Below are 27,368 nucleotides of genomic sequence, written 5' to 3'. Positions count from 1 at the left end.
AAGCCTGCTCTTAGAAAGATGGAGTCTATGGAATACTTTAAATTGAAGCAAACCATGTCTGATGCAAATAGAAGTTGAATGTATCCGCTCAATTGCAAATTGCCAGGCAACATCCGAGAGCTCACAACCAAAGTCCTCCTCCCATAAGTCGTTGAGGTGGTTGAGGGACGGGGAGGATTTGTGTAGTGCTATATTACCTAGACCTAAAGTCCCCTTTGCCGTGGATGCATATCTAAACACTCATCTATCCAGCCACTAGGTGGGAGTGATGGGACAGAAGAGAAATGTTTTTTTTGTTGTTGTTGTTTTTTTAACAAAGTTGCGAACCTGCAAGTACCTGTAAAAATGTGAGCTTAGGATAGTGTATCCACTCAGTAATCGTTCAAAAAACGAACACATTGTCCTGAAAAATATTTTATATTTTTACCTGTTTAAATCCATTCCTAAACCACAATTGGAATGCTGCATCTATGAGTGAGGGTGGAAAAAGTGCATTAGCCGTAATTCGGAGAGAGGGCAAAAACTGTGTTTGAAATGAGTCCTGAACTGGGACCATGTCCTTAGTGAGCCATTCACAACGGTGAGGCGCCGCCGACTAAATGATAATGGAGCATTCGCTACAGAAGGTAAAGACACCTTCAGGATTGCTGGAATGTTACTCCATTTCGGCCCACACTGTTTCACCACAGATTGCAATTACTAAGTAGAATTTACTAAGTAGTTTTATGATCACAGTGGGCGATAGTGTGACACATTTGGAAACATTTCAAACACATACTCTGAACTGACACACAAACTTTGAAGTACGTTTCTCACAGGCTCTCCTCGCGACTGGGGTCTAGATGAGCATTCTTTTCATAATGCATTTTCCACCGTTATTTCACGTTATGTCGCATTAACTTTACGAATAACTGCATTCATAAAGCATTGCGAGTCGAGGCACATCACAATGCTTTATGAAGCATTTATAGTATATGACAATATATTTTGTTTGTATGGCATGGTTTAAAATCTATGCGAAACTAAATCTAAAAGTAAATGATGTGCATGTCTTTCTGATGCGCATTCACCAAATTAGCTATCGCCATCGCAAAATGCCTTTCTGTCACAGTGTAGGACTGTGTGGAAGCATTGTTAGTTTCTTGAGTGGAGAATTGCAAAAAGAAATGTCACTGAAATAAAATGTGTAAATACATCACTGTGCTTTCATACATTTATTTATTTTTTTTGCAGAATTTTTTAGTCCAAAATAATAAACAGTTACAGAGCAGAGCCACAGCAATGGAATAAAAAAAGCCATGTCCATTGAATGCAAAACAGAATTCCGTAAAATAATTAATACCTTTTTGTTGCAATACATATATTTTTCATACAAATTACAGATTACAAAACGTAATGAAATCGGTTAAGCAGTCAATCAATCATACGCTCTGAAGCTGCACTGAAACAAATTGTCCATCTACGTTGACACATCATAGGCCTGTATGGCCCTAGGCTCACACCTCACTCACTTAAACCTCTTGATTACATGTAAAGGAACAACACACACACACACACACACACACACACACACACACACACACACACACACACACACACACACACACACACACACACACACACACACACACACACACACACACACACACACACACACACACACACACACACACACACACACACACACACACACACACGGCTCAGTTGGTAGAGCATGGCGCTAACAACACTTAGGTTGTGGGTTCTATTCCACCATATACACTGATAACTGCACAGTATGCACTCACTGCAATGTAAGTCGCTTTGGATAAAAGCGTCAGCTAAATGTCATATAGATATATATATCATATATTACACACACACACTCTCTTGCGCACACACACACACACACACACACACACACACACACCCACACATACACGGGACAGAGGCAAAGCAAAGGGTTTCAGCGTCGTGCATCAGATGGTTTGGTTTAAAAGACAAGAGTCTGATCTGGAGCATGACTGATATCTGGGTTGAATGTCCCTGTCTGAAGATTCAGGTCACAGTGAGGTGTTGTTTGTTGCGGTGCGGCTGTCCATGTCTGTAACAGTTCCATTTCTCCTGCTTCTCATGATTGTAGTCCCCAGAGTCACAATCCTCCTGGGCGCTTGTGCAAGCAAAGAAATACAGGTGCCAAACCATGGTCCAACAACCAAAGTCATTCAGTTGATTGATTGCTAACTTTTCTCATCACATGTATTCAATTGTTGAGAGGATGAGAGGAGCAGAGAGGATTGTCATCCGTAAGACTCATCTCTGAAATAGGGTGCGGGTCGTGGACCGGATGAAGGATTTTGACCGTTCGTAAGTGCATCGCAGAGATGACATGTTCAAAAAATAGACATACAACAACAACAAAAAGAATGGAAGCAGCGAAACCATTAAAAAGCACCTAAAAGCTACATCCTATTGCACAATTCAAATGATGATACAAAAAAAAAATGGACATAGTCAAACATACAAATTAACATTGCATAAAAAAAAAAGTTAAATCGTGTCTTTAAGACCATAGTTTCTCTTTCATGGAGCAGACTCTTTATCATGCTGACAGAAAGACATAAGAGCACTCAAATACTTTGATTGATTTTTTTTTTTCTTCTTCGCCATTTAAGTTCAGAGACTACTCCTTGTCATGGTCAAAAGAGAAAGACTTTAGACAGATGTCAGCTGTTCAAAAGAAGTGCACCTTGAGAACAAAACCTCAAAACCCCCAAAACCTCATTATTATGCAGATAAAAATGAACCACATACAAACAGAAGCGAACAAAGGCTGATATATACATACATATCATACAGTAGCTGGATTCCATTTAAAGCAATCGCATAAACAAGACACAGGAGAGACGTGCTGTAGTGTACCAGAATCAACTGCTTGTTAACAAGACTCTTGATAGCTTCCTCTTGCTGAACGGGAGAAAAATAAAAACAGGGTACATTTATAAAAAAAACAAAAAAACAACTTCCAAAACAACAAAAAAAAACAGTTCTGACAACAACAGCTCCGACCCCACTACCGTCTCTATGGCTCCCGCTGAAGGTCAAAGTTCACACGCGTGTGTCGCTGGGTTCCGCGTTGGGGTTTCCCCCTCGAAGGGACAAGGCCGAGGTGGATTTGGTCCGCGCCTGAGCCTGACCTTGACCCCTGGTTCTGTGGCCGGTGTTGTTGTTGACCTCTGACGTCCTGGTGTCCGTGGAGATGACCCAGGTCGAGGGGCGCCAGCGCTTCAGGGAGTAAGGTGTCTTCACGCGTTTCTTGATCTTCTCCCCCGTCTCCGCGCTTCCGTCTCCCTGCTCCAAGCCCTCCCCTGGAAGACAGATTGGCAAATATAGAAAGAATGAAGGAGTTTGTGAGTGAGTGGGCGTGAGAAAGAGAGAGAGAGAGAAAGGATGAGAGAGAGACAGAGAAAGAGAGAGAGAGACAGAAAAAGAGAGAGAGAGAGAAAGAAGCTGTAATTTAAGTGAATGTGCAGCTCACCCAGAGAGGCGAGGTCCCGGGTGGTGAAGGACAGATCCAGGGAGTTGGGCCTCTCGGGCCTGCGGGCTTTAGGCTGCCTGAGCAGGGCCTCCCCTCTGAGGGTGACGTGGGGGGCAGCAGCTGTCGGGGCGGCCCGACCAGAGCCAGGACTGGAGCTGCTGTTGGGGCCAGATACGTCCCCTGGGGGTAAGCTGCTGGCCTCCCTACTGCCACTCCCTCCTGCACCCTCCTCCTCCTCCACCTCTTCCTCCTCTCCTCCATCACTCTCGCTCTCTCCGTTGTTGCTGTTGTTGTTGTTAGTGTTGGGGCGGGCGGCGGCGAGGAGGAGGAGGGTGGCGTCCCGTGGCTCAGCTCCCCTCTGCTCTCCCTCTCTGCTCAGCAGAGGCTCATGTTCATCTGGGCTGGCCGTGATCAGGCCCAGGCTGAGCCGGCTGTCCTCGGAATTCAGAGGCCCTGCCGCCACCGTGTTGGCGCTCCCAAACGCAGCAGTGCCCCCTGCAGGCGAGGAGGAGGAGGAACTGCCGCTGGCGTGCCCGTTCACGAGGGCGTCCCGTGGAACCGGCAGGTTGTTGGTGGCGCTTGTCTGGTGGTGCGGCTCGGCGGCGGCAGTAACCATGGCAACGGAGACACCGTTGGTCTTGGTCACGCCCACCTGCCGCAGGTTGGACTTGCCGTGGCGGCCGAACTTAAACCTCAGGGCAGAGGAGGAGGAGGAAGAGGAGGAGGAAGAGGAGGAGTCCTTCTTGGTGGGCTTGGTGCGGAGAGGGAGGCTGGAGGGGCGCTTGGGCAGGTTCTGCTGCTTGGGGAGAGGGAAGATGGCCGCCGCTGGGGTGGCGGCGTCCCACGAGCCCGAGCCGGAGGCCTCGGCGGCCATCTTGATGAGTGGGTAGAGCAGGCTGGAGCTGCCCGGACTGAGGTCCGGGGAGCAGAACTGCTTCTGGGAGTGCTCCATCAGGTTCTCGTCAGAGCTCTCCTTCAGGTTCTTGTCCACCTCTCGGGGGTCCAGCTTGGTGGTCTCCAGGTCTTCCTGGGTGAGGTGCAGGCAGACGGGCAGCACGGCGCCCCCTGCTGGGCCCTCCAGGTTATGGCTGGCCTCAGAGATGGAGGTGCTGGTTGTGTTGTTGGCGGAGGTGGAGGCCGGGCTTCCTCCCCTGCCCCCTCCCCCTGCAGCGCTGCTGCCCTCTGGGCTGGGGAGACGGGCGTGGTGGGCCTGCTGCCTCTCGTAGTTGATAGAGTTCCTGTTCCTCTCGCCGGCCCCGCCCCCAGCCGCGGCTCGGCCACTCAAAGAGGAGGCCGTGTCCGTCTGAGCGTTCTTGGCCACGCCCCCCTCCTGCTCCTCGATGTAGGAGGAGGGGAGGTCCGGGTAAGGGCCGGACTTTGGCACCATGCGGTTTCTGCACAGAAAATGTCAACAAAAATAAACTTCCAACTGTGGACTGTATCACTGTGTATATCCGGACAGACAGATAGTCTCTGTTTTATGTGGTATTTTCCTAGAAACAACACTTTGATTGGCTACAAAATGAAGCATTGTCATTCATGTACTTTTGGTGAATAAAGTCACCCGTGGCACTCTAGAATGTTCCAGAACAATTTGGCCGACTTTTATTCACCCTCGGCGCTGGATGAGTTAATAACTGGGTACTGACCTCTCATTGTGCAGGGCGGTGCTCATGGGGTTGAGGGTGGGGCTGACAGACTTGCTGCGGTCCCAGATGAGCAGCAGCTCAGCCAGGCGCTCCTCAGCACACTGGGCCGTTAGGCGGGCCTCGGCATCCTGGTCCCAGCAGTCCTCTATCGTCTCCTTCAGAGAACGCACCGCCTGGGGGAGGGGGGGGCGCACGCACACACACACGTCGAATTACACCTCAGCTAAACACGTAAACACACAAACAATCTGTACACACACAGACACACAAACAATGTACATAAAAACCCAAATAAACCCAAATAACGCCTCACCAGGCTGTTCTCTTTCCAGGCTTCGGGGAACTTTGGCCTCTCTTTCTCCCGGGAGACCAGAACCTGCATGTCCTCAAACGTAGGGTGATTCCCAGCCTCTGCCTGGAACGCAACCTGATACTCCGGAGCAGACTCCCCTGAGGAGAAGAGGGACACCAGGAGAACAGTCAAAAGTCAGTGACAAAAACAGAACCCCACCTCATCCCAAACAAGCTCCAGTGCTAGCCTCAGCGTTAGCATCCTGAACCCCAGTGTCAGTTATACTTTCATATTTTCCGAAGGCACTGTACATCTGAAACCTGGCTCACCTGGGAAGAGGTCTGTACAGCGCATGAAGGTCTCCCAGTAGACCAGACCCAGGGCGTACATGTCCACCTGCTTCAGGGCCGACTCACAGTCCCTCAGGTTCACTGCCCCCTCCAGGACCTCAGGAGCCATGTAGCGGACGGTCCCCACCTGGGACAGGTGAGGAGAGAGGAGGGGTGGAGAGGAGGAGAGGGTGGAGGGGAGGCGAGAGGAGTAAAGAAGGGAGGAGAGGAAAGGGGAGAGTGGGCAGCGAGAGAGAAAAAGAATTGTGGTGACTAAAGAGACCGATCAGTGATGTTTCCATATTTTTTTACTTCTTTTTACTCTTCTTCTTTATTCTATTCTACATGGTTGAGGTGAGATGGCATACAGTTCCCTGGTAGGGGGGGTTCTGTAGGGTTCTACGTTCCCTGGGGGGTTCCGATGGTTCCACGTTCCCCCGCTCACCTCGCTGATGGCGGCGTTCTCCTCCTCTCCTTGCCGCAGCGGCCGGTTCCCCGTCAGCTTCATGGACAGGCCGAAGTCGATGATGACACACGTGCCGTCTGCCTTCACCAGGACGTTGCGGCTGTTGAGATCCCGGTGGGACACCGCCGGCTTGTACACATCTGGGGGAGAGAGGGAGGGTGAGGAGAGGAGAGGAGAGGGAGAGAAAAGTGGAGAGGAGTTTAAAGTTTACAATGTGGAAATTTCGACCTATGGGGGAGCTCTTGAACTATGTGGGTCCCCTAAATAGAATATTGTCAAGAAATGACCTGATTGGGCAAAGAGGGGCACACCTCCTCACACCCATGAGCAAAAATGTAAGCTTTATTTTTCATGTTTTTTTTTTTTTTTTTTTTTTTTTTAAAGTTTGTTAGCCTTCTATGAAGGACTGTGTGATCTAAAATCGATTCTCATTATATCGTGAACCATACAGTCAACATACAAGCCAAAATGCAAACCAAGATGTAGTGACAAAAGTGTTGTTTTGTATTGTTAAGGTCAGTTCTGCTCCCCTGATTAAGACATTAATGGTCTTCCCTGTATGTTTGTTCTGTTTGTGTGGTGTCCACTGGTAACTAATCTGTGTTTGTCCTCTCTTGACATGGCTATTTGTGACAACACGAACAAAGCGTTCTCTCACATCGTCCACCAGCCCCAGAGACTCACTCTGCTGGAAACTACAAGTAGAATTGAGAAACAACCAAAAACCTAACCCAATCTGTATATCTCTCTGTCTCTCCCCCCTCTCTCTCTCTGTCTCTGTCTCTCCCCCCCTCCCTCCCTCCCTCCCTCCCTCCCTCTCCCTCCTCTAATTGCAGGGGTCAGGTCTGAGACATAATGAAGCAGAGTGTTCACAACCGGCTCACATCACATCTGGGAAAAGGGAGAGAACTGCATCTCATCTTCAAATCTCTGTTCTGCTCATGGCAATGCGTTACACGCTATATACTTAATAATTCTATACTAGGATGTTTTTTTGTTTTTTGTTTTTTTTCTCTCTACAAGGTGGCTCTCTAAACACATCTAAAAAATATCCTTCCTTGCCCGTCTTCATGTACGTAGCGAATGCCTCCATGCCAAACAAGAGGCAAAGACACCTGGTTCACTAGAGATTTAGACCTGGGCTCTAGACACAGACTGACTGGCCAATGTATACACACAGACACACAGACACAGACAGATTGACCACAGACACACACAGATTGACCACAGACAGACAGACACACACACCCAGACACACAGACCACAGACACACACAGTGGAGACTCCCCAGTGCTGACAGAGAGGCAGGGAGCCGCGGGGGTGGGGGGGGGGGTAACTCTTCCTCACCTCCTTTGAACAGCTCTGTGTGCAGGTAGGCCAGGCCTCTGGTGACGGAGTGGGCCAAGCGGCAGCTGCTCATCCAGTCTCCAGTCTGCAGGCCCAGATAGCGACTCAGAGAACCCTGCAGGAGAGGGAAAAACAGAGAGAGAGTCAGAGAGAGAGAGAGAGAGAGAGAGTCAGAGAGGGAAGAAGGGAGGGAGATGTTGAGGGAGAAAAAGAGAGGGACTGAGAGGGGAGTAAACGATATTACCGCATTGCTATCCATGAGGATAATCAGCACTACTGTAGCACCGCAGTATAAAAGAACAGAGGAAATGAAGCAGAAACTGCAGAGTTAGTTTTTGGTCACTTTAGGTTACTAATTAATCGGCTGTGAGAAAACTCCAGACAGAGTGCCTCCCCCCCTCTGCCCCCCCCCCCCCCCCCCCCCCCCCCTCCCCATCCATAGTGTAGGAACGGTTCTTCTACGATTCTTCTTTTTAAAATGCATGCGCTGCGTGTCCACAAGGCCGCCGTGTCGCGTCCCGAGTTACGCTCCGCTGCCATGGCAACACGCGTCATCATCGCCGTGGCCTGTGACATCGTCTGCGGGCCAGCCAATGAGGGCTGAGGGGACGGAATAATAATAATAATAATAATAATAATAATAATAATAAGAAGAAGAAGCAGCTCTGCTCGTATCACTCGTGGTCACGTCTGACCTACAATGCTCCAGCCTTTTCACGACGCTACCTTCAGAGACCCCGGCTGGCAGGTGCCATGTTCAGTAGGTAGGGACGTGGTGGGCATTCATTGATGGGATGGAGAGTGGAGAGCAGCTGCTGACGTCTGTGTCGGTGGAGAGCGCCTGCAGGAAGGAACTAGTGTGGGACGAGACAGCTGCCTGTGTCACTCTGTGTCTCCGCTAACAATGAACCACTATGGGACTCAACACCGGGGGGGGGGGGGGGGGGGAGAGGGGGAGAGAGAGAGAGAGAGAGTGAGAGACAGAGGGGGAGAGAGAGAGAGAGGGAGAGGAGCACAAAGTGCACAAAATACGCCATTCCTCATTCCATTCCATGTATTACAATGAGCCCGTCCTCCGATTACTGCCTCCACTAGCCTACCCAGTTCTCCCAGTAGTACCCAGTTCCTCGTAGTCTCCCCCCCCCCCCCCCCAAGTAGAACCAATCTCAGTCTCCCGAGGGGTACTCACGTGTGGGTAGTACTCCATGACCAGAAGGTACTCCACCCTGCCCTCCGCCCCCAGGCGTTCATCTGCCGTGATGAAGCGTGCAATGTTGTCGTGCTCCAGCAGGGGGAGCCGGTAGATCGAACACTCGTTGAGGAAGTTCTGCCGATTGGCCGACGTGAACAACTTCACCGCCACTGGCCGCTCGTCCAGACAACCGCAGAACACTGAGCCGTACCGCCCTCGGCCTATCAGCTGAAAGAGAGAGAGAAAGAGAGAGAGGGAGAGGGGTAGAGGGGGAGAGAGAGGGAGAGAGAGAGAGAGGATATGTTGATGTAAGATGACTGGGGAGACGAACTGGGTGAATCAGAATTCTGCAGCAAGCAGATCAGTTTAAATGAGGATGACACAGGCCGGGCGGTGTCAAGGTAACGTCAGCCAAATGAAGTCTTCTTGATTTAATTTTGTAGAAGTATTTTTTTCAAAGAAGAGAAACGTTTCCCCTGATGATAAACAAGTGGAGAATAGTCAAGTAGGGAGAAGGGTCTCTCGGCTCTTGAAAATGCCCCTGAAAAATTTAAGAGGTGTAAAGAAATGATGTTCCTACTTGCTGCCTAATAAAATACTTGAGAGAATGATCCTTTTATTTACCATAAAGTGCATTTACCTTACTAGGCAGATAGAGAGGACGGTGCAGCGAGGGAGGAATGAAAGATGAGAGGAGAGAGAGAGCAGGAGGAGAAGAAAGAGGAGGAGGAGAGAGACTGCTTTTGTCTGGGAAGCAGGTTAAAGTAGAGATTGTCAGCTTTTATTTGAGGGTATTTGTGTACATTTAGAAATGGCAACACTATTTATACAGTCCCCCCTATTTCAGGGCACCAAAAGTAACGCGACAAGTGTTTCTGACAAGTCAGGTGTGTTCCGTAACTTAATTTGTGCAGTCATAAGAGAGCTCTCAATGTCTAGTATTGATTGTAGGCTTTGCGTTTGCCTTTGGAGTCTGCTATTGGTGTCTGTCAACATGAGGACCAGAGAGACCTCAATGACAGTCAGGGAAGCCATTATGAGGCTAAAATATTGAAGTATAGAGCTAAAGAAGAACATTTTTCCTCCTTCCAATACATATAGAGGGCACTGTAGATATATAGATAGAAATTAGATAGATGAGGGAAAGATAGATAGATGACAGAAGGTTAGATTTATACAAATCAATGTGAATGGAATTTAATTTAATTATCTATTACCATTATTTGTACTATCCTAGCATATACTATTGTTCTTATCTTTCTATTTTACTATTCACTGTTTTGCTTGAATAGCTTCAATTATCTATTATTTACCATTGTTGGTATCTTTTTAGCATAAAGGCTACTGCTGTTTATTGATTGTTTTCCTATTTTTCTTCTATTGTATTATTGTTTCTTTTTTACTTGATTTTTATGTTCAGCACTTTAAGCTGCAGTCTCTGTATGAAAATGTGTTCTATAAATGCATTTATTATTGTTTGTTGTTATTAGAGTTGGTTTGTTAAGTGGTTGAGAGTGCTTTCAGTGGGGTAGAACTGGTAGCCAAGAGAGTGCAATATTGTGTAATCATTCTAAGAATGTGTTCTTAGATGCTGTTTCTATTCAAGAGTCCTGAAATGTCCATGGCAGCTGCAGTAACAATGGAGCTCTCAGAATGTTGGCCTAAATCAACATTCCACCATATTAACCGGATGAGTTTTTGGAGTTCCAAAAAGCTTAATAGTTAAAAAGATTTAATAGGTATCAGAAAGCTTTTATCAGGGTTGATAATTTGAAGCTGTTGGTACATTTTACAGTTGGATTGGTGTGAATAGCTTAAAAGGCGCAAGAGCAGTGGCGGTTCAGAAATGTCATCTTTTGGTTCCTGTAGACCTCCATGTTAAAAAGTGGACTTTCAAGTATGATCAAGAACAATAGTTGGACTTGTTGAAGCAAGCCAACTAATAACGGCTTTTTGATAGCGGTGCCAGTTCGTGCCAAGGTTTACTAGAGGCCAGCTAGTGCTCAAAGCCCAGTGCCTTAAGCCTAGTGAATATCCATTTACATTACATTTACATTTATGGCATTTAGCAGACACCTTTATCCAAAGTGACTTGCAACAAATACATTTGTTTAAGTAAGTGAATCATCTATCCAACAGTCATAAGACAAAGTAATCAATGCTCACACCAGGGGCCATTGGCAGTCGTAATGCCAGAAGCCAATTTTTATTTTGTATCCACAGCTGGGCTTTATAGTCCTGCCCAGTAGTATGATCTCCATCTGTTTACATTCTTACCCAACAAGTTCCAGTAACTTGTAAAGCACTTTGTGACAATTTTATATAATAATAATAATTTAAAAAAAAACACTATTCAAATCAATTCGATTTGTGTAGTTACTGCAAGCTAACTCACCAAGTCCGCTAGCCAACTAAAACACTTACTAAGAAAAATCCCAACTCTCTCTCGACATCGCACGCCTGGGGTAGAGGAGGCTAAAAGCCGGAGTCTAAAGAACCGAATAGGCCTTGAGTAAGCATCGTTAAAGGCCAGGAGAGACTGTGGAAAAAGCAATTGGCCTTTGTACGCACAGTGTTAGCCTCGCTGTGGAAATGGGGCTTTGTTTGAGGAGTCTGATTCATACAGTAGCAGAAGCACAGTCGATGCAGGGCAGGTCAAGCCAGGGCAGGGTTAGGCCAGGGTAGAGGAGGATACTGGGTTTATGCAGACAGACAGGCTCACCTCTAATAGTTTGAGACTATCCAGATCCATAGAGCTCTCAGAGCCAGCTGCCTCCATCATATTCAAGTTGTGAAGGCCCTGTTTACCATCTCCTATGAACGAACGAACAAACAAACAAACAAACAAACGAACACACACACACACACACACACACACACACACACACACACACACACACACACACACACACACACACACACACGTTAGGTCAACAGCATAGATGGGAAAATGTATCTGCTTCTAAAAACCACCTACTCAAATTTGCATCGTCATGGTTACTCACCGGTCATCAACCTGTAACCAAAGCAGGCTCCGACGACCACAACAGCCAAGACGGAGAGGGTTGCCAGGGCGATAATGATGGTCTCTTCACAGTACAGCGTGCGAGCGTCTACACAGAAAGGTGGTAAACAAGGTGTTATTGGAAATGCCTGAGTCTGAGGAGGCTTTCACGCCAGGAGGACTGCCATCAAAATAAAAGGTTTTGTAGGAATTCCTCAGACAAATCTCTCTTGAATTGAACTCTTGGGTTGACTGACTTCGTTTGGGTTTGGGTTAGGGTTAGGGTTAGAGGTAGGGTGTGATTTTTAGGTAGAGGGTGTGATTTTCCTAGTGCGTAAAGTCTGGAATGCCCATTTGGCGAGATGTGTGTTCACCTTTTCAAAATGGGAAAACCAAATCTTGCAAAGTGTGGGGCCAGAAGTGCGTAAAACACGCAGAGCGCAAGGAAATCAGAATAGACGCCATAATGCACTGTTACATCACAATTTCAGGATTTACTCACTAATGTCTGTCCAATGAACAAACGAACACACAGGTTTATCTATTTAAGTGTGCTTGGAATTCGACAATGTGAAAGCTAACGTCTTTGTATGCATCTCTTGTTCTATTGCTGTAAAAGTATTTATTTCTTGAATCCATCAATCAAACAAGTCAAATCTACATATTCTATGCATATGTCCGTTTCTGCCCGACCAAGCGACTGGGGCAAGAGAGGTGAAGCATATGAGTAAATGAATTAAGCCGAACAAGCGTGGTTAATGCTCAACAGACTGGAAATCATGGAGCTACCACGCACGCACACACACACACACACACACACACACACACACACACACACAGCTACAACCGTGTATCTGATGTTCACTAAAACACACACACACACACACAAACACAAGGTTGTAGCAATGTTCACTAGAATGCGCGCACAGACACACACACAAACATGTAACATCTAAACATGCAGTTCATCTGTATTCCATAGTGAGTGTGTGTGTCACGGTGTCTGTGTGTCTGTTAGTGGGTGTCTATCAGTCGAGGCTCCATCAGGGCCTCTGGGCCATCAATTATTAATACTGCTGCACTTTCATGGCTATGTGTGTGTATCTGTCCGTGTGTGTGTGTGTGTTTGTATGTGTATGTGTTTGTATCTGTATGTGTGTGTGTGTGTGTGTGTGTGTGTGAGGGTACTCTCCACAGTCTAAGCATTGCCAAGGCCTGATTTATGTCTTAGAGCAGACAGCTCCTAACTACCTGCTCTACTTCAGTCAGCAACAAGGAGCAACGAATGAGTTCGTCTCTGCCATTCAAATGAGACGTGTGTGTGTGTGTGTGTGTGTGTGTGTACGTGCGAGTAGGCAAGGGTGAGAGAACACTAGTTTTCAAGCTCCCAGCGAAGGCCATCTGAGGAGAGGCGTTCAGCGATAAACCTTAGAGATGTCAAGACTGTACAGTGTGAACGCACAACACGTCAACTTTCTCTCTCTTCCTCTGAATACAAATATCTACAACTCCTTTTGGCTTCAGCTAAATAACTCAAGGTTAACTCCAAAATATTTCAAGAAAACATCCTATTAGGGTCCATGCATTCAAAAGAGACAGGGCGTGCCAATTCATTTGCAAAGAAACATTGGAATTATATGGATTGCGATTGCACCGCTTGCAACAGATTATCACTATTGGTCAAATGAATTGCTCATCAATAATCGCTACTGTCTCATTGGACAGACAATCTGTAGAGTTCCAAACTCGCTTTGAATAGATTGGCATGTCCAGTCTACTTTGACTATTACTGTCATTGGTCACCATTGGTGCTATTTAGCAGAAGCAAAATGGAGCCTCTGGAGGCATGTTTAGGCCGCAGAGCGACGTCCGTTCCCCTCCCCCCGTCACTTACAGAGTGGTTGGGCGGTGGTGGGGCTGGGCGGAGGGAAGTCCTCGGTGAAGTTGACGTTGCACATGTCTGTGCTGCAGCAGCAAAAGTGGTAGGTGCCATTTTGGATCTGAGGTGGCAGGTTGGTCACCACACAGCGGTCGTCCAGGCACTCCTGCTGGTCCCCCAGGTGGGTCCAACATCCTGGAGGTGGCAGGAGGGAGGGAGGGAGGGAGGGAGGGAGAGAGAGTAAGAGAGGGAGGGAGTAAGAAAGGGAGGGAGTAAGAGAGAAGGAGGGAGAGAGAGGGAGGGAGAGAGAGGGAGGGAGAGAGAGGGAGGGAGAGAGATGGATGGAGGGTTAAGAGAGAAAGATTGAAAAGAGGAGGGTAGATAAAGGAGAGGAGTACGAAGAGAGAAGAAGAAGCAATGGACATGTATGTGTGTGTGTGTGTGTGTGTGTGCGTGCGTGCGCGTGTACACACACACCTTGCTTGACGAGGCGGACCTCCCCGGGATGGCTCTTCTCCCACAGGCCGAAGCAGTGGCTGCCCTTGGCACAGCGGATGGTGGTGTTCTCAGGGGAGACCCGACCCTCCCCCCCTGCCACCCGCTCCACCTCCCACTGCTGCTGCTGGTCTGCAAACGCACACTCCCTCTCCTCACCCTGGGTGGCTGAGGGAGGCAGGGGTGGGGGAGGGAGAGGGAGATTATTCATTCATTACATTGGTAGGACACACCAAGACTCATACAGGTTTGTCCAATACACCTGCACTGAATATCGATGGATTTGATCATAAAAAAAGCCCCATACCTGTACCTATGAAGTGTTTTTTTCATTTGACATCCTATGTATGAGGCTGCTATGAGAATTGATATCGGAGGTGTCCAGGAGGAGAGCTGAAGCAGTAAAAGGTGACAGTGACAGATTCAACACTGCCTTCCACACTCTCGCCTGCATAGCTGATCTGATCATCCACACACAGTGCACTTCCATAGCATATCTAACAGATTAAAATCACTGAGTAAAGGCCTTTCAGGCGAGAAAGCTGTAGCGAGAGAGGGCTTTCAAGACTCGTTTCCCCCAGCGATGGCGTGATTATATTTGGCAGGAAAGAAGGAAACTATACATAATATTTGGCAGGAAAGAAGGAAACCACTCTAGAACGTCCTTCTCCTCAAGCCAGGCAGCAATTCACGTGAAACAAACTGAACTATAAAACGAAATAAAAACGAAAGAAACAACAACGAGAAAGGCTCCAGGGAGAGGCGACAGTCGGGCAAAACTACTCGAAAACGAGTCACGTAAGACTGACCTCAAACTCTGACAAACATCTTCCTCCAAAGAGCGGAAAAAAAACATGTTGAAAAGAACGAACCCAACTAGGAGCATAGGTAGGCAGTCTGCGTCTTCTTTGTCTATTTTGCTGATAAAGCGACAACCTTGAGATCCAGCACCAGCTTTCAGCTACTGTGTGCTTGTGTGTGTGTTTATTATTAGGCTCCCCTTTTCACACTGTTGTGCTAACACGAACCGTACTGTGTTGGCTGGAACATTTATTTATCATTTTTTGTCCTTTTCAGCAGTTTCATCAACTATGGGAGGATGTATATATATATATATATATATATATATATATACACACATACCAGTCAAAAGTTTGGACACAAACTTGCCAAGAGTGCAAAGCTGTCATCAAAGCAAAAGGTGGCTACTTTGAAGAATCTAAAATATAAAACATATTCTGGTTTGTTTAAGCCTTTTTGGTTTACTATATAATTCCATATGTGTTCCTTCATAGTTTTGATGTCTTCAATATTAATCTACAATGTAGAAAATAATACAAATAAACAAAAACCATTGAATGAGAAGGTGTGTCCAAACGTTTGACTGGTACTGTATATGTATGCCATTTAGCTGACGCTTTTAGCCAAAGCGACTTACATTGCAGTGAGTGCATACATTTCAGGATATATGGTCCCAGCGGGAATCAAACCCACAACCTAAGCGTTGTTAGCTCCATGCTCTACTGAGACACAGGGATGTGTACCCAGGCCAGCGCAGTACGGCTTGGGTTAGGCTCAGCTGGGTTAGGCTCAGCTTTGTAGTTTGAAATGGTATTTGTTCTCTTCCCTCTTGTTTTCCCTCCTGTCCCCTAGATGGTGCTGCACATTGACAGTGGTGTGTTTGTGTGTTACAAAAAACAGCGACATGATGTGCCAATTTATCCCCCCCCCCCCCTACTGAGGCCTCTACGCCTGCCCAAGGTCATGTGGGCAGTCACTTAGTACGCTGCCAGGCAGAATGTCAGCGCTATCCCACCCACTGATAACCACTCAACCCTGCCCTACTGTGGACCTTCACTCACAGAACTGCTGCTACTGGGCCAAGCCTGTGGCGGGGTGGGGGGGATGGGGGAGAGAGAGAGACAGACAGGCCAGAGGAAAAGAGAGACCAGAGAGAGAGACAGGCCAGAGGAAAAGAGAGACCAGAGAGAGAGACAAGCCAGAGGAAAAGAGAGACCAGAGAGAGTGACCAGAGATACCAGAGAGAGAGAGAGAGAGAGAGACAGGCCAGAGGAAAAGAGAGACCAGAGAGAGAGAGACAGGCCAGAGGAAAAGAGAGACCAGAGAGAGTGACCAGAGATACCAGAGAGAGAGAGAGAGAGAGAGAGACAGGCCAGAGGAAGAGAGAGAACACTGAGAGAGAGAGAGACACACACACACACACACACACACACACACACACACACACACACACACACACACACACACACACACACACACAGAGAGAGAGAGAGAGAGAGAGAACAAAGACAATGGAGCAGGAACACACCTGCACAGACTCCAGACCTTATCTGCCCTGTAGAAAGTGGCCCAAGCCAAACTGCAGTGACAACCTCTCCCCTCCTCATCCTGTGACTGAAATAACAACATGACCCAGTGACTGTGTGTGTATTCATGTACACAAACATATAAACACTCACACGCACAGAGAGACACACGCTCTCACACGCAGACTCTCACACGCAGACAGACAGACAGACAGACTGACAGACAGACACTCTCTCTCACACACACTCGTGTAAAGAGCAATCTAGTACATTCACCCTGATGTTTCACAGTGTACCACTGCTCTCCTCTTTACCTGGCTAGGTGACCATTTCTTGTCACCTGACTGACATGTGAGGGACAGAGAACAGGAGGGGGGCTGGAGGCTGGAGGCAGGCAGTGACCGTTCCTCTGCAGCTCTCCGGAGGCCCCTACTCTACCCTGTAAAGCGACTGTGGGTCATAGTGTGCAGCAGGGGCACTGGAGCGGAGCAAATCGGAGTAAGAGGGGAGTCATATCAAAAGGCTTTAGAGTAGTTTTCCTCTCAGAGCCTGCTCATTGGACGACGGCTGTGCTGTGTTTACCCATGGCCCAGTTATTTGCTAATCTCTCCCCCCCCCCCCTAAAAAAAATGCTCCCCTCCTTTGGCCTTCATCGCACCCCCCCCCTCCTCCCACTTGCCCCGGCCTCACTCCCGAAAAACAACAACAGCCTAATCCAGCTCTCCCTCTTTCTTTTTCATTTTCTCATTCCGTCTCTCCGCTTCTCTCTGAGCTGCGGGGCATGGGTTTACAGTTAAAGACTGTGGTAAAGGAATCATGGAACTGTGTGTCTGTGTTCCTAGTGTGTTCCCACTGTCATCTTCATCAAAGTAAGCGGCAAAAGAAATACTTCATATGAGTTCCTAGGAGAGGTGAATCCCAATAAATAATTTCCTCATTCGTCATCTCCTTACCTTTATGTATTCATGGAATTTGTGGTAAATATGGGCAGTTCGTTGTATATTAAATTGGGTGCCAAATGAAAGCTAAGAGTCTATATTTTTGGGAAATGAAATCAGAAACACATTCTTCAACCGTCTTCCATATTAAGAATAGGAATCAGCAAAGGTTTTGACTTCTGGTCAAACGGACATGGAAAAGCGTCTAAGAAAACATCTACCAGAAAAGGTCTTTAAAAAAGGTGTTCATCAAAACATAAATCCCCAATCAGGTTCAAGTACAGACCCCCCGGGTCAACTAATAGAAACACTTCTTTTGTTTTGAGGAAATGGTTTGGCTTATGTAAGTTTAAGAATGATAGCCTTGTCTCCAGGTCATTCTGTTACCAAAAACACACATACAGTAAGTGTAATATATCTTTTTTACTATCTCTGCCTCATGTGTGGATAATAAAAGTGAACAAAAGTAAGAAGGATCACCTAGCAACTACTTGTAGTTTTTTTTTACTGATATCAATTCAGTTTCTGAATTAATAATTGATTAAAACTGAGAATGGCCTGTTTTCTTGAAGCATATTGGATGGCTACATTCACCCAGATCAAGGTGACAATGAAAGCTAATTGCCTACTCAACAACCTGACTCATAGAGGAATGCTTTGTATGTTAGCTAGCTGGCATGTCCTCCGATTCAAGGTAAGATTTTGATTTTATTAATTTATTTCCACCGGGGCCCGCCGTTGTAACTGCTTGCCGCTTCTGTGATTGTCGATGAATTTGTATTTCTCTCTCTATATATACACATGCAAAATCTTAGGTTAGTGTGTACGCAGCTTTAGTTCAAACACACTTTGTTCCATCAGATCAGTGCAAGTGAAGGACAGGAGCAGAGGAAGCCACCATTGACTACAGAGATGCATGCAGCCATAGAGGTGACTACAGACACGCATGCAGCCACAGAGGTGACTACAGAGATGCATGCAGCCATAGAGGAAACTACAGACACGCATGCAGCCACAGAGGTACGATAGAGATGCATGCAGCCATAGAGGAGACTACAGAGATGCATGCAGCCATAGAGGAGACTACAGAGATGCATGCAGCCACAGAGGTACGATAGAGATGCATGCAGCCATAAAGGAGACTACAGAGATGCATGCAGCCATAAAGGAGACTACAGAGATGCATGCAGCCATAGAGGAGACTACAGAGATGCATGCAGCCACAGAGAGGTAATGACGATGGGAGATGAGGTTTTGCTGACAGCCGCAATTGACAGTGTTTTTGTTGACCCAAAGGAACGGTCTGTAATCTGCCCCTCTGCTGGTCCATCTGTTCCTCTCCCCCCCATTACCCCCGGTGTCTGTCTGTCTGTCTGTCTGCTGCAGTTATGTTAATCCTACAACTCAGGAGTGCAAACAGACTCTCTTGGCTGAAATCACTTAACCACACAATGAGTTTATGACAGTCCAAAAATGTGCTCAAAACAAAGATTGTGACCTATATGGTTTAGAGGGGGGGTCACAAGTGGGAAAGTTAATCTCAGATTAGAGATTAGAGACATTGGTGTTATAATGGAGCGGGAGTTAAATGTGTCGGTTGCTTGCCCTTTACTCTAGCTATCCATGGACTGTACCACCGGGCTAGGTGGCGTTTCAACCACATTGCTTTCACTCATCATTCTTTCAGCAATTGTTTTCCATCAAGGAGATGAAAAAAGAAAGCCATTGAAAAAATATAAATACATGCCTATAACTTACACATCTGAAGTCATGCCTTAGAGCACAAGAGCGTAGGAGCCATGACACAGGTTCTCCATGTGAACAGGTAAAATGTACTCCCATAGACCCACACATAGGACTACTCAGTGCCAGCTCAAAGTTTGTTCCTTGAAAAAAAAAAAAAAAAAATTGAGTCATATTCTATCAGGGTTCACAACAATAATCTTGCTGCTGCAAGGTCAGTCAGTGTCCCACAATTTCGACCTGAGTACCAGTAGTCCTTCTCCAACCCACTATCCTATTGTCTCTGCCGACCAAGGAGAACTCCCCATATCACATCCCAAGGCTGCTCCTTTTGTTTTATTAAACATTCAAAAGAAATCTTTTCAAATCAGGTCTTCTAATGCCCATTCAGTGTTGCTCTTCCTGTGTGCCGCACACCAGTCACGACTCATCCAGAAGACAGAAAACAACCCTCTCACTGACAGGTGGGGAGGGCTAGAGCACTCTGCTAAAATACGCTAAGCAATTCCTGATTTCCAAGCTTTATTTCCAATGAAGGTGTGCATATGTTTATGACTAAAATAAACAAGGTTTGGTTAATATCTTGTTTTTTAATCAAACTGTGACTGTAATGTTGTGTTCATGGCTGGTTTTCCTTGTTTATTTCAGAGTAATAGTTTTTCAGTGTAAAAAAACCAAAAACATCCAATTTTATTATGTTTTACAAACGTGATGATTTAAAGTACACTTGGCGATATGACGTAGCCAAGAAATGCCTCTTAGCCCCACACAGCCTACATAATTATAATAAAAAGTATAATAAAATTATTGTTCTATATTTAATATTTTGCTTATATATATTGTTGTTTTTTTATGTCCCATGCACCAACCTCACCAAGTCAATTTCCTGTATGTGCAAATATACTTGGCCAAATGAAAGAATTCTGATTCTGAATAGCAGCGCGCCTTCCGGCAGGGATCGTCGAAAGCAAGACAATTCACTCGTTGGCCAATCTGTCGTGTCGTCTATCACACTGTATTGTCGTGCTCATGCGTTTACAGAATCTGGAGTGAAACATCTAGCTTGAATGAAGCTGAAACATCTCTGAAGTCGCTAACTCATAGGAGTCATATCGCTGAGTACAGCCAACCTTTAATACAAGCTCCTCAAGCACATTGCCCCAAGTAGAACACACTGTTGACCAGAAGCACACCAACTACAAACTTCACAGAGAGCTGAGGCACACTATGTAATGGCACAACGTCATGATAATCATGCTTAAGAGCTTTGCTGAAAATAACCAACAGAGCACCAAAGGGTCCGTTACTGACTGAAACCAGGGACAGGTTTACTGAAAAGTAAACACACTGAAGAGACTGCAAACAAACCCAATGCTCTGTCTGAATAATATTTACAGCTGCAGGAGAGAATAAGGTTCATGACATGTCAGCTCTATTTATGGCATGCCAATCTTAATCAGTAGGCTCTCTCATTAAAATTAAAGAATGAAGACCTGCCTAGACTGAAGACCTAGACCAACCAGCCCCACAAACCTCTAGGGCCGGTTGCATAAACGTAGTTAAGACTGGTGTATGGCCTTGACCGTCTTATTTTAGCTGTAAGACCAGGCTAATATCAGTTAGCGAGTTGCATAGACATTAAGGGCCGGTTTCACAGACAAGGCTTAAGCCTAGTCCTGGACTAATTCACACTTTCAATGGCAAATTGCCACTGAGGATGCTTTTTATTCTCGTACTAGGTTTAAGCCTTGTCTGTGAAACCAGCCCTAAGACTAACTTACTGTGAGCCCAAAAAGTTAGACTGCCTACCCCCAGGCTAAATTTAATCTTGCAATGGCAACAGCTGACTAGTCATTCAAAAAGAACTGTCTAGCCATTTCTAGTTTAAGATTGAATTGTAGTTATGTAAGAGGCAAAAGAAAAATTAAATATATCCATGCAAATATACTTAGTTTCTTTGTTGGCAACCTTGGCAACTAGCTAGCTGACTGGTAGATAGGCACAGATCGCTGGCAAGCTAGCAAATTAGCCTAAATAGCTAATTCACTTAACAACAGCCATGTTTTCTTTTTTGTTCAGTGTCTTACTTTTCCTAGGTAAGTAGGACTTCAGTAGGACTTGGGTTAACCAAGTGTAAGTCACTTGCATGCAACAGGTGAAATTAGACGTCTATCCTAAGTCTGACTAACAGTTAGGCTTAAGTCAAAGTCTAGGTCTATGTTTATGCAATTGGCCGCTGGTCTTTGAGAGTCCAAACTTCATCCCAGCTGGCCCATTCTTTCTATTTGACATGGTGACATAACCATGGAGCTGACAGTTTGAGAGGGACTGCTTACTGCATAGTGGCAGCCTCTACAGAGAGGGGCGGGCTGGGGAACAGTGGCCTTGTCACTCTCTCTCTGTGAGGCTCAGGAGACGTAGCCTCGGGCTTTGTCCAAAGATTGCTGCACAAGACAAGCACAGAAAATCATACTGACAAGTATTAGTTAACGCTAATCCTCTCTCTCCCTACGTCCCTTGCTTCTCCTCATCCCTTGCTTCCCCCTCCCTTTCCTCCACAGAGACACCTCCCCATTGCAAGTACCGTGGTGGGTAGCAACAGGAGTACACCCACAAATAGATTAGTCACAGGAAACAGACAGAAAGGAAGGCGTCACAGGTGAAACACAGAGGGGAAGAGGGGAGGGAGAGAGAGAGAGAGAGGAGATGGAACAATTTTTCAGAATGTGACATGAGAGGAGAGCTGTGTTGTTCGGTCATAAAGACCATTTACTGCTCTAGCATTCTCTCCTCCCTCCTCATCATCATTATCCAGACAGGAATTAGGCTACTGTTGTCCCAAGCTGTGTGTTTGACACAACATTTAGTCAAAAGGTTTTTGCAATCCGAATGATCCCTTGGGGTGAAGTCAGTTTCCCTGGCTCAAGTTTCTATTCCTATTTGTCTCTAAAATGTGTTTAAGAGGCACAGACCGGCTCACAGTATATTCCGCACAGCCTATAGGCCTAGGTCCCAGGCTACACTTTGTGTCATAAAGGCAAGGCCTTGTAACTGTATACCATACATACAGTACATTGTACTAAATGTTGTCCTGAGCACAAAGTCTGACAGTCTGAATGCAGTTTAAGTTAAAAAAAGAAAAAAAAACTAGAAGTAGACTAGAAGGGTGGACCAGATGGTACACTGTAACTCATCTCCTTCAGCCAATTACAGTTACCGTATGTGGGAATCAAGAGCCTGAAGAGTGAATTGACTCACTGACAGCTCAGCTCTCCATCTGTGAGCAACCCGGCTGAGAAGGCCAGTAAATGCAGTGCACTGTAGATGGTTACCATGACAGTTTGACTCCAGTTTGTGGTCCTCTGTGGCTCAGTTGGTAGAGCGTGGCGTTAACAACGCTTAGGTTGTGGGTTTGATTCCCGCTGGGACCATATATACTGAAATGTATGCAGTCACTGCAATGTAAGTCGCTTTGGATAAAAGCGTCAGCTAAATGGCATATATACATGGAAAAGGCTGATGATGATGATGGTTGATGATGATAAAGGCCATTGGAAAATTAAGGTCCACGGGGACTCACAGAGACTGATATGTTGTGGGGAGGGACATAAAAAAAAACAGGAGGACTACGCCGACTGCAGTCCTTGAGGGCTGAACTTGTTCTGGAATAGTCTCTAGACTGAAGGACTCTTAGATAATGCAGGTTTTACTAAAATAAATTGTACACATAAGCCTACTCAAACCACTGCATGGTACACACACACACACACACACACAGAGATGTACACAGAGCATCGACCACACCACCATACATTAAAAGACACACTGGCTGGGATGGGAAAATTACAGGACAGAAGAATACACGTTTCCATCACATGACTCAATTTTACACTGACTCCTAAATTCGTTTCACTCTTTAAGCATATTCCATCCCCCCCCCCCCTCTCTAAATGCCGAGCAGCATGCCATCTTTTATATCTTATCTTATCTCAAGGTTTCACAGAAGCGTCAAGCCAGTCTACACGAGGAAGGCAGAATGATGGCTGCAGACACATGCTGTACTTGCTGGTCCTCTGTGGCTCAGTTGGCAGAGCACGGAGCTAACAACGGTTAGGTTGTGGGTTCGATTCCTGCTGGGACCATATATACTGAAATGTATGCACTCACTGCAATGTAAGTTGCTTTGGATAAAAGCTAAATAGCATATATTATTATTATATTCTTCCCTGCCTTTCACTTAGAGGTTAATTTCGACCTGGGTAGCCAGGTGTGCAACCTCTTTGGCCAAACTATGACAATCAGAATCTCAAAATTGGGGACGATAGATGACTGGTGGGTATCACTTTATTGTTTTCTGCCAGTGTGAAAGCCCCTATCGATTGATTGTATAGGCCATGGTGAGAAGGGACTTATATCACCAGCAGGTCCGTGGACATCCAAGACTAGTGTTGTGCAGAGGTTTTGACAAACTGCAGAGGATTTTATCTGAACGTGAAATGACTTTTTAGATTGAGAACACACACACACACACACACACACACAAAACTGCAATACATACAGCCTCATCTTCATTTAGAAATGTCCCCCTGTATCTATGGTCATCTGCAGAGTCAGGTAGACAAATTACGTCCATGGCATACAGATGTGCGGGCTAAAGACTGGCAGTAAACCACAACCTCCTTAAGTTCACTAGCGGCTACTGTTTAAAAGATGGGGCAGGATCAATTATGGAGAGAATTATTTTAAAAAAGGAGGATAAATCCAAACAATTTACTCCATGACAAATTTACTCCATCAGCGTCAGTCTTGCGGTTAAGCTATAGTTTAAGTTTAGTGAGCGCATCGTTCTGGAAAATCCATCAGTTCTGAAGCCTACTCGTGCAAATGACGTTGGTAACGGAAACAAATGAGCTTGTCGCGAGAATATCGCCTCTGCTTAGTCAGAGAATAAATGGCACTTTAATTACAGTCACAGTAGTCGTGTATGGTGAAACTTGCCTGCCGTCTGCCTCAGTTCAATCTCCACCCTCCTGTTGCTGTTTGCATTCCTCTCCTATAACAGGGAGGATCTATCAAAAGCCTTCACATTTTATCCTTGCTTCGCTGTCTCCTATCGTGATTTACACCCCCCAGTCTTGTGCCGGCTGTCCAGTTGCTATAGCTATACTGTGTCTTAGTAAAGAAGGGTACGAACAAAAGTATTGCTTCATTCACAGGCTTCATTCCATCACTCTCCTTTTATAGAGGGGCGCTACATCATTATCAGGGGACAACATGTTTACTGTACACTGGTTTTTTTGTTGGAGAGCAATTCCACACTAACAGGATGACCCTGGGACTAAATTTCTCACTTTTAAACGTATGCCAAACAAAAACCCTTGATAGGAAAGTTTAACAAACTATACAACTCTATTCACAAGGACCACTACTAACAATTCCAACTGAAAAAACACACAAACAACTCAGAGAACTGTGCAGCTTCAAAGTTCAGTAACAGAATGACCCTAAAAACTCTTTTTGTATATAACCACGTTTCCCCAAAATTCTTAAATATCTGCTTCAAATTAAGATTCAAATATGTCTGCAGAAAGAGTGTGGTGTTAGCTATGATATGATTCCTTGAGTTTGAAAATATCTATTTTGGTTGTTGAGCTACAGTAAGTGACACAATGATGGTAACAGAACGACTAAGATAAATCCCTTGATGTCCTTTTTGTAGAAGTGTGCATGTATGTCATCACTCTCAATAGAAGTCTGACATTTGCTCAGATACTCAACAACAATGAAGTCTCCATTTATTGGAGCATGAGATGAGGGTGTTGATGCAGTGGTTTGTAACTACTACTGTACGATTTCCCACTGTTTTTCTGTTGTCCCTGTGGAAGAACCCTTTTGGAACCCTTTTCAATTTCATGTAGAACCCTCTGTGAACCCTACATGGAACCCAAAAGGGTTCTTCCACAGGGACAGCTGAAGAACCCTTTAAGGTTCTGTAAAACCTGTACAGTAAGTGAAATTTCAGTAATGCCGTTACCGATTTGAACATCAACAAAATCAACAATATCAGTAACAACACTACGAGTATTTGGTAGTTCATTATCCTCACTCCTCATGAGGCAGAGACATTTTAAAATATCTTACACTGATACAGGTTTTTTGGTAACAGAATGACCCGGAGACCGGGCAATGATTACACTTGACTTAATTTCCCAAAAATATAGACTCTCATTTGACAACTAATTTGATATGCTCTGATGAGTTTCACATTTTGATTTTCATGGGTCCTTTCACACAGAACTGCCCTGGAGCAAAAGCCGAAAGAGAGAAACTGTCTGTACACTTACTATAGACACTTAACACCAAACACCAAGCCAAAAACCTAGGTGTCATCATTGACTCAGATCTTAATTTAAAACCCATATCAAGACTGTGACTAACATATACTTGTATCACTGAGGAACATTGCCACAGTGCAACCTTTTCTCTCTCAGGCTGATAGACTGATGTACGCTTTTATTACTAGCAGGCTTGATTACTGTAACTCTCTCCTGTCTCGTCTACCAAACAAAGCAAAGGTCAACAGCAAACCATACATTACGCAGCAGCAAGACCAAAAGGAGAGCCAGTCTGCATTGGTTGCCTGTTGGTTTTAGAATTGATTTTAAGATTATTTAAGTATGTACCCAGTAGATTCCTCAGGTCCTCTGGCACTGGCCTTGTAACTGTTCCAAAGCCACGGTACAAGAGGCACGGACAGATGTTTGCCGTCCTGCCCCCAGCCTCTGGAACAGCCTGCCAGAGAAGCTGAGGAGGGCCGAAACTCTGGACATTTTTAAAAGACGTCTTAAAAACATGGCTTTTTACCCTTGCTTAGGGTGCTTTTAGTCATTCGGTCCATTTAGCTCATCCTTTTTCTATTCCATTTGAGCTCTTATCGACCATGCATTCATCTCTACAGCCCTCAACCTCTCTGCTCTTGCTGTTTGAGCTCCCACGGCTGTCAAACTTCTGTCCTCTTATGTTTTGTCTTGTTGACCTTTTATTTCTTCTCTCCGTTTTTTTATGTTCCTGCAAAGTGCACTGTGTTGCATCTGTGTATGAAATGTGCTATATAAATAAAGTTTGATTCGAAAGTTGATTTGATTACCCGATTAAATATTTCAAGCTGCTGTGGCGATATTTTGCTCACTGTGTGGCGAAATGCCACTACTGGGAGGCACTGGCACTGGTGGGTACCACTGATGAGTGGCAGATACCACCGGTGGGTACATCTGATGAATGGCAGGTGCCACTGCTGGGTGCCACTGACAGGTGTCACCAGGTGTCACTGAGATTGGCAGGTGCCATTGGCAAGAGACACCGGTGGGGGTGCCACATGCCATCAAATGACCACGGTCTTACTGGAGAAATCCTGAAAAACACATCACGTCTGGCGGCCATCTTGGCCAAACTTGTAGTTCTGTATTATTATTCTAGGCACCCTATGGACTATGAATATACCACAAAAGCTGAGGAAGAGTAAGGTAATCCAATCACAGTGTAAGCATCTGTGACCATAGTAATAGAAGAACAAACAATACAACAGGAACCATTAGGGCCTGCCAGAGGCCTGATGTGATGTTCACTGGTTTATGATCTGTGGACTCGTCTGTGTTGACATTGTGCAAAAAGGACTGATCATTTCCTTTCCTATAAAACCACATGGAGGACCCAATTCATTTGTCAAAATCTAAAGAGACCCAGATGACATGAAACTGTATGCTTGCAAAAAAGAATACCACTTAAATAACATTTCCATTGTGCCATTTAGTAAGGAAAGGAACCCGTCTTGCAACAATACTGTAAGAGAAAACCAAATAAATCAAAGCAAATAGCCTAACCCATTATTGTTTAGATACCACTGCTTCTGAATGGAACCAGAACCACCCACTAGAAACCAAAAACAGAGTATAGGCATGTATCTCGGCCAGTGTCACTATCAAATCAACTGGCTCTCATGTTTACTTACCGGTAATTGGAGTTAGGAGAACCGTCAGGCAAAGCCCGAATGCCAGCAGAGTAATTCGGCTCAGCCCCGCCATCAAGTCACTGTACATCGTCGCTTGGCTCGAACTCGCAGCTCCGCTAAACTTGTTTATGTTTTAGTAATTCGCCTCGTTTTCTCTAAGTCTCACGTCAGCTCAATGACTT

General features: G+C 45.7%; 1 protein-coding gene across 1 annotated transcript; it reads right to left on the bottom strand.

Moving 5' to 3' along the window:
* Positions 1-1,201: 1,201 nt before the first annotated feature.
* Positions 1,202-27,312, bottom strand: bmpr2b (bone morphogenetic protein receptor, type II b (serine/threonine kinase)). Its single transcript, XM_083680812.1, has 13 exons — positions 27,187-27,312; positions 14,153-14,338; positions 13,691-13,870; positions 11,798-11,905; positions 11,515-11,606; positions 8,790-9,020; positions 7,601-7,715; positions 6,233-6,393; positions 5,788-5,935; positions 5,480-5,616; positions 5,167-5,339; positions 3,518-4,911; positions 1,202-3,347 (listed from the first exon to the last, which is right to left on the bottom strand). The coding sequence occupies exons 1-13, from the start codon at positions 27,272-27,274 to the stop codon at positions 3,088-3,090; spliced, it is 3,273 nt and encodes a 1,090-aa protein (XP_083536938.1). The 5' UTR covers positions 27,275-27,312; the 3' UTR covers positions 1,202-3,087.
* Between the last annotated feature and the right edge of the window lie 56 nt (positions 27,313-27,368).

The sequence above is a fragment of the Argentina silus genome (genome assembly GCF_951799395.1).
Source record: "Argentina silus genome assembly, chromosome: 11".
Taxonomy (NCBI): Eukaryota; Metazoa; Chordata; class Actinopteri; order Argentiniformes; family Argentinidae; genus Argentina; species Argentina silus.
This window is presented reverse-complemented; position numbering and strand designations above follow the sequence as displayed.

Bases quoted from the DNA above. Each gene is read 5' to 3' on its own strand.
- bmpr2b (XM_083680812.1), bottom strand. From the start codon at position 27,274: ATGTACAGTGACTTGATGGCGGGGCTGAGCCGAATTACTCTGCTGGCA. The intron at 9,021-11,514 runs GTGAGCCTGTCT...TCTCTCTTTCAG, and splicing joins ATAGTCTCAAACTATTAGAG to CTGATAGGCCGAGGGCGGTA. The intron at 3,348-3,517 runs GTGAGCTGCACA...TCTGTCTTCCAG, and splicing joins CCGGGACCTCGCCTCTCTGG to GGGAGGGCTTGGAGCAGGGA.